Here is an 8,201-nt window from a genome sequence, read left to right as displayed (position 1 = left end):
GTGAGACTCCTATCTCCAGTAAACCACCAGAAAACCGGAAGTGGCACTGTAGCTCAAGTGGTAGAGCGCTCGCTTTGAGCTGAAGAGCTGAGGGACAGCACCCAGGCCCAGAGTTCAAGCCCCACGACCGACCAAAAAAAAAAAGCTGGAAATTATACTGTGGCTCAAAGTGGTAGACCACTAACCTTGAACACAAAAGCTCAGGGACAATGTCCAGGCCTTGGGCAAGCCCTGGGGCCATCATTCCCCCCCAAAATATTAATTTCACTTGGTTGCCTTTGACTCATGCCTTTTTGGGGGGAGAGGGGAATGTCGGTTGTAGGGCTTAAACTCGGCCTGGGTGCTGTTCCTGAGCTCTTTTGCTCAACTACTGCTCTACCACTTTGTACCATAGCTTCACTTCTAGTTTTTGAGTTGTTGATGAAATAAGAATCTGCCTGAACTTGCTTTGAACTGTAATCCTCATATGTTGGCCTTCTGATAAGCTAGGATTACAGGTTCGAGTCACTGGTGCCTGGCTTGCCTCATGCCTGTTACAGCCTACATAGGAGGGTCAGATCTGAGGATCATGGTTTGAAGCCAACCTGGGTAGGAAAGACAATGAGACTTTTATCTCCAATAAACTACCAAAAAAGCTAGAAATGGACCTGTGGTTCAAGTAGTAGAGCACTATCCTTGAGCAAAAGGAGGACAACACTTACGCCCTGAGTGCCAAGACTGCCAAAAAAAAAAAAATATTGTTTCGGGGCTGGGAAGGTGGCTCAGTGGTAGAGCACTTGCCTTGCATGCCTGAGGCCCTGGATTCGATTCCTCAGCACCACATAAGCAAAAAGAAAAAAGCTGTAAGTGGCACTGTGGCTCAAGTGGTAGAGCGCTAGCCTTGAGTTGAAGAGCTGAGGGACAGCGCCCAGGCCCAGAGTTCAGGCCCCACGACTGGACCCAAAAAAAAAATATTGTTTCGATAGGCTGCTTTTTCCCCCCCAAAATTTAAAATTGTTACTATTAAGGTGATGTGCAGAAGGGTGACCATTTCATAAATTAGGCAATGAGTATATTTCCTTTTGGACAATGTCATTCCTTCTTTCACTCTCTTCTAGTTTCCCCTCCTGTCCTTTGCTCACAGTGGTATAGTTCAGTTTCAGCACAGTGTCTACTCAGTACTACTGCAATACTTGTTCAGTGTGCCTGGGCTCATGTTATTCTAGCTACTCAGGAGCCTAAGATCTGAGAATCAAGCTTTGAAACTGACCTGGACAGGAAAATTTGACCCCAATTAAACACTAAACTGTGGGAAGTGAATCTATGACTCAAGTTGTAGAGTAATAGCCTTGAATACAAAAGCCCAGGAACAGTGCCCAGGACTGAGTGTAAGCCCTAGAACTGGAAAAAAAAATTTTAGAAATGCACTTTTCTAATGAATCTTAATTTTTTTAAATGATGATTTTTATTTTTAGACCAACTGGATTCTAATCCTAGTCTTCTACTTATTTTTTTAAGACCTTGGCTCATTTGTGTAATTTCATATATTTTATTTTTGACAGTACTGAGTTTGGACTCAGGGCCTCATGCTTGCTAGCCAGATACTCTGCCATTTGAATCATATCCCTAGCCTTGTTTTACTTCTTTGTTTTTTTGGATAGGGTCTTGAGTTTTGACAGTCAGCCTTGGGTTGCCCTCCACCTACCTAAGCCTCCCATGTAGCTGGCATTTTTGTTGAGATGACTAACATTTTCAGTGGGCTGGCCTTGAACTACAATCATCCCAACTATAGATGTATACCATCGTGCTCAACTGTGAGCACATGAGCGCACGCAAATACAAGCACATGGATGCACAGAAGGAATGCATATATACATTCATTTATTGGTTTGTGCCAGTAACTGGTACTGAACTCATGGCCTGGACATGTTGAACTATGATCCTCAGATCTTATCCTCCAGAATAGGTAGGGTTGTATCTTTGAGCCACTGGCATCCAGGGTTACAGATCTTTTTAAGAGAGCCATTTCCCCCAAAATTCTGGGGAATATTGATGTAAATTTTAGAGTTACCAGGATTATTGAAAAATTCTCTAAAGTTTGGCTAATGAATAATGCTTGTTGTACCTCAGTGTAAATATTTTAGAGGTTCAGAATTCCATAAAACATTTTGCAGTCCAAAAATAAGCTGACTTGATCTTTTGATCTGGCCTACCAGATTTGTGACAGCAATACTTTCCTCGTTTAGTAAACACACTAAAAGCATTCCATGTCTCATCTTTCTATAAATACTTATTAATGGCTTATCTCACAATATTTTTTATTTAAGCTGGGAAGAAAGACGAACAGCCTCTGGTAGAATTCAGTATCTAAACCATATAACAAGAACTACGCAATGGGAGCGCCCAACACGGTAAGAACATACAGGTATTTCCCATAGGTTGTGCTTGCCATCTTCCTGGATTACCTTCCTATTTGTCACTACTGGATTTCCTGCCTTGATTTATGCCCCTATATAAATCATTAGATCCTAGAACAGGGGCCATTGTTGTATTTAAAATGTGATTTGCCGAGTGCCAGTGGCTCACGCCTGTAATCCTAGCTTCTCAGGAGGCTAAGATCTGAGGATCACAGTTCAAAGCCAGCCTGGGCAGGAAAGTCTGTGAAACTCTTATCTCCCACTAGAAAACCGAAAGTGGCACTATGGCTCAAGTAATAGAGCTCTAGCTTTGAGCTAAAGAGCTAAGGGACAGTGCCCAGACTCAGAGTTCAAGCCCCATGACCAACCAAAAAAAAAGTGATTATCAGTAAAGATTGTTTTGACAGGCTTCGTGCTATAGTAACCTCTAGGGTCCTTAGTGGCACCCAATATTAAGTCAGTTAAGTGAATAGGTTGAGCCTTCGCATTACTGGCTGTGTGTGTATGTCAGTAATATATATGATAGAGCGTATATAAATACTTATATGACATGTTCTTATTCATTTTATTTATGCATTATATACTATGTATTTTTATTTATTTATTACTATTTTTTTGTCTGTTGTGGGGCTTGAACTCGGCATGGGCGCTATCCTTGCACTCTTTAGCTCAAGGCGAGCGCTCTACCGCCTGAACCACAGTACCACCTCTGGTTTTCGAGTAGTTTATTGGAGATAAGAGTCTCACGGACTTTTCTGCCCGGGATGGCTTTGAACTGGAATCCTCAGATCTCAACCTCCTGTGTAGCTAGGATTACAGGTGTGAGCCACCAGTGCCCGGCTTGTATTTTTATTTATATACATTTGATTTGAATATTCTTGGGTGGCTGTTATCAAATATATACAGGGGGCTTCCATTCTTGGAGTCAAAAATAGGGGATGATTATATCATGTCTAAGTTATGCCTGTGATCAGGATAAGAACCATAGAGATGGCACTTAACTGAGGGTAAGCAGTAAGGAGATGATGGAACTTGCAAAAGAAAACTGTGGAGTAGGTAATTCTGTGAACTAAACCTTAAAGAATGAAAGGTAGTTTCTTCCTTTGAAGATTAATGTATAAAGACATCAGATGCAGATAATTTTTGGAAATTGAAAAGGTGCTTTTAAAGTAATTCAGAATAAATAGGATAACTGCCTTAATTCTTCTTTGTCTTTTTAAAAAAGAACATGTGTTTGGGTGTTTTCCTTCTAATTCATTAAACTGATAATATAAACTTACATATGTAAAATTATTATAAATGTTTAAAATGAACTTAAAAATTTTTTTTGGTGCCAGTTCTAGGGCTTGAATTCAGGCCCTGGGTACTGTCCCTGAGCTTTTTTGCTCATGGCTAGTGTTCTACCACTTCAGCCACATCTCTACTTTCAGGTGTTTAATTGGAGATTGGAGATAGGAATGTCACAGACTTTCTGCCTGGGCTGGCTTTAACTCAGGATCCTAGATCTCAGCTTCCTGAGTAGCTCAGATTATAGGCATGAGCTACCAAGGCCTGGCTAAAAATGAACTCTTAAGACAGACCTGATAGCCGGGCGTTGGTGGCTCATGCCCGTAACCCTAGCTACTTAGGAGGTTGAGATCTGAGGATCGCAGTTCAGAGCCAGCCCTGGTAGGAAAGTCCATGAGACTCTTATCTCCAGTTAACCACCAGAAAACCACAAGTAGCACTGTGGCTCAAGTGGTAGAATACTTGCTTTGAGCTGAAGAGCTGAGGGACAGCGCCCATGTCCAGAGTTCAAGCCCCGCGACTGACAAAAAAAAGACATGGTGAAAATGTCTATAACACATACTCAGAAGACTAAGGTTGAAGGATGGTGAGTTTGAGACTAGCTGGGCTATATAAATAGATCCTGCCTCTAAAAATCAAAATCATATCACAGCAACCCCCCCCCAAAGGTGTAAATGTGTGTTAACTCAAAGTGAAATTAAGTTGGAAAGAAAACTCTCCATAAAATCTACAGTAGCCTGAAAACTCCTTAAAGACACAAAGTAGCTACTGTGTTACTCAATAAACTTTGAGCTTTTCTTACATGTGTGTCATGCATGGAGTAATGGACATACTTATATTAAAGAACAAGCAAGGTAAATCCCCCCCCCCTTTTTTTTCTTGTGCTGGTCTTAGGCCTTGAACTCAGAGTGTGGCCTCTGTCCCAAGCTTTTTTTTTCCCTCAACTAGTACTCTCCCATGTGAGTCACAGCTCCACTTTTGGCTTTTTTGGTACTTTTTTTTTGGAGATAAGAGTCTCATGGACTCTACTGCTTGGGCTAGCTTTGAATGGTGATTTTTAGATCTTAGCCTCTTAAGTAGCTAGGATTACAGGCGTGAACCACCAGCACCTGGCTTAAATCCCCCCCCCTTTTTTTTTTTACTAAATAATTCAGTGGAGGAAGATGGAGAAAAGTGTGTAAAATTGGACTCAGTGGTTGATCCCTGTAATCCTAGCTACCCTGGAGAGGGAGTTGGGAAGACTGATGTTCAAGGACAGCCTGGACAAAAACTTAGCAAAACCTATTTAAAGACTAGCCAAAGCAAACAAAGATGGGGGCATGATTCACAGTGCTAGAGAGCCTGCTTAACAAGCACAGGCCCTAAATCCAAACATCAGTACTGCCGAAAAAGGGTGGGTTTAGGTGTACTACTGAAGTGGTAGAGTACTTGTTAGCAATCGTGAAGCCCTGAGGTCAAACTCCAGAATTTGCAAGCAAAAAACAAAACCCACAAAAAAATAAGCAGAAAAAACATCAGAGAGATACTATGCTGTGGATAGGCAGTGTACAGATGATTCTCAACTTGTGATTGAGGCTCTGTCCAATAAAAACATCATAATTTGGAAATGCTGTGGGTCAAACATTTGTTTAGTGTGGATAGGTAGTGTACAGATGATTCTCAACTTATGATTGAGGCTCTGTCCAATAAGCACATCATAATTCGGAAATGCTGTGGGTCAAACATTTGTTTAGTATGCTTAGCCTTTACCTTCACAATGTAGACTACTGTAGAGTATCTATTGTGTACCCTCATGATTATGTGTCTGACTGGGAGAGTATCCATCATACTATATCACTATTAGCCTGGGAAAATATAAAAAGTTGAAGTACAGTTCCTACTCATAACTGATCACTGACAATATTATACACTAAAATATGTCATTTAAGTTGGTGACCATCTGTACTGTTAAATGACTTGACTGGGTGACCTGTTTAGATTGAAAGATTGAAAGAACATCCTACAGAGACAATGTTTGTGTAAACTATTATTTGAATGACATAAGAATAAGTATTTTGGTGGAAACAAAGTGCCATTTCTAATTAATACAAGTGAAAATGACTGGAAGGTTATCAGTGTGGCAGAAGCGGAATGGGAAGGAGAATGGTGGGAAATTGAATCTAAGGGTCAAGTTATTTATTTATTTATTTTGTCGGTCCTGGGGCTTGAATTCTGGGCTTGGGTATTGTCCCTCAGCTCTTCAGCTCAAGGCGAGCGAGCACTCTAATGCTTGAGTCACAGCGCCACTTCTGGTTTTCTAGTGGTTTATTGGAGATAAAAGTCTCACGGACTTTCCTGCCAGGGCTGGCTTTGAACCACCATCCTCAGATCTCAGCCTCCTGAGTAGCTAGGATTACAGGCATGAGCCACTGGCACCCGGCTCAAGTTATGCTTTGTAAACCAGTACTCACATCTTCAAATATGTATGGATCTTCTGTAAAATACAGTTAGAATTAATATAATACTACTTAAAAAGAATCGAGAGAGTGAGAGGCTCTGAGTTCAAGCTCCAGAACTGGCTTACAAAGTAAGATATGATTAACCTGCTTATTGCTTGGGTTTCCTTGGTGCCTAGTTGGACTTGATTTTACTACAGTTCTTGAAATCATGCATTAGTTCTTCCATTTTCTGACATAAGTGATTCTTACTCTTACTATAATGATAATGTATGTCTAGTGAATTCTTTTTATATATCTAAATTGATTTTTTTTATTACTCTTTAATAGACCAGCATCTGAATATTCTAGTCCTGGCAGACCTTTGAGCTGCTTTGTTGATGAGAACACTCCAATTAGTGGAACAAATGGTGCAACATGTGGACAGTCTTCAGATCCCAGACTGGCTGAGAGGAGGGTCAGGTCTCAACGACATAGAAATTATATGAGCAGGACACATTTGCATACTCCTCCAGACCTACCAGAAGGCTATGGTAAGACAGCTAGCTCAGTTAAAAGAGTGTGGCTTACTAATTTCAGCCTGCTATGAAACTTTATAAACTATATAAACTTAAAAAAACAAAGTTTAAGCTGGGTGCCAGTGGCTCATGTTTGTAATCCTAGCTACTCAGGAGACTGCCCCAGGACCTGTCCCCTCCCCAACCCCCCCCCCAAAAAAAAAAAAGTTACCAATCTAGGTTTAGGAATTCTACATGAAGATAAAAGTAAATGTGAAATCTCCCAACTTTGAAAAGTCTTTGAGGTAGTTAGAAGACTGCCCCACCAACTTGTTTAACCTTGGGCTTATCATTTAACCTTAGGATTTGTGTGTTTTTAATGAAATAGCATGAATACTTAATCACAAAAATATTGTGAGAAGCATATGAAATGAATTTACTTTGCAAATAAGCACTATATAAAGGTAAAAGGTATTGTTGGCAAGACTAATTTTAACTCAGACCTCCAGTGTGATTTTCTGATCAAACATTGAAAGATCATTTCAAAGGCACTATTTTTTTTTTTTTGGTTGGTTGTGGGGCTTGTCCCTGAGTTCTTCAGCTCAAGGTGAGTGGGCGCTTTACCACTTGAGCCACAGCACCACTTCTGGTTAAATGAATTTAAGAGTCTCATGGACTTTTCTGCCTGGACTGGCTGTGAACCTCGGTCCTCAGATTTCAGCCTCCTGAGTAGCTAGGATTACAGGTGTGAGCCACCAGCTCCCAGCTTCAAAGGCACATTTCTTTTTTTTTTTTTTCTTTCAAAGGCACATTTCTTAGGGGATTATGGTATTTTGTAGTTTTGGTTATCTGAGTTGATTGTTGTAAATGACATTTCTCTTTGTATAAGATTATATTCATAAAATTTCCTAGCGTTGTAGAATTTTTTTTTGAGGGGGGGGTCCGGTCATGGGGCCTGAACTCTGGGCCTGGGCACTGTCCCTCAGCTCTTCAGCTCAAGGCTAGCACTCTACAGGGCCACTTCCGGCTTTTTTCTTTTTGCTTATATGGTGCTGAGGAATCTAACCCAGGGCCTCGTGCATGCAATTGCTCTACCACTGAGCTACCTTCCCAGCCTCACGTTATAGAATTTTATGTAGAAGATTATTTGAATCTTCTTTTAGTTAAATCCAGAACTTTGTAAATCATAAATTGAGGACACTCATATATTACGACTTGTATACTACTTGTTTGCTAAAGCTAATAACCAATTTACAACTTTGTTAATGGTGACATCTAATGACTAAAATTAGGAATTGACTGATCTAACTTGTGTTTAATTTTTACTCTAGAATATTTATTTGTTTGTTTATTTATTTTTGCTAGTCCTGGGGCTTGAACTCAGGCAGGGCCTGTGCATTGTCCCTGAGCTGCTTTTGCTCAAGGCTAGCACTCTACCCTTGAGCCATGGCACCACTTCCAGCTTTTTCTATGTATGTGGTAGTGAGGAATTGAACCCAGGACTTCATGCATGCTAGGCCAAACACTCTACCACTAAGCCACATTCCCAGCCACTGTAGAATATATATATATATATATATATATAT

The 8,201-nt window shown here is 40.6% G+C and overlaps 1 protein-coding gene across 1 annotated transcript in view; it reads left to right on the top strand.

The window, feature by feature from the left end:
* The window catches only part of Smurf2 (SMAD specific E3 ubiquitin protein ligase 2), a 69,017-nt gene that overhangs the window by 26,663 nt on the left and 34,153 nt on the right, over positions 1 to 8,201 (top strand). Inside the window, exons 6-7 of the mRNA XM_013036586.1 lie at positions 2,307 to 2,390; positions 6,449 to 6,651. Of these exons, the coding sequence (XP_012892040.1) occupies positions 2,307 to 2,390; positions 6,449 to 6,651 (287 nt within the window). The remainder of the gene's footprint in view (positions 1 to 2,306; positions 2,391 to 6,448; positions 6,652 to 8,201) is intronic.

Source organism: Dipodomys ordii, unplaced genomic scaffold (genome assembly GCF_000151885.1).
Source record: "Dipodomys ordii isolate 6190 unplaced genomic scaffold, Dord_2.0 Scaffold7, whole genome shotgun sequence".
Lineage (NCBI taxonomy): Eukaryota > Metazoa > Chordata > Mammalia > Rodentia > Heteromyidae > Dipodomys > Dipodomys ordii.
Note: the sequence above shows the minus strand (reverse complement) of the source record. Positions and strands in the feature narration are given on the sequence as shown.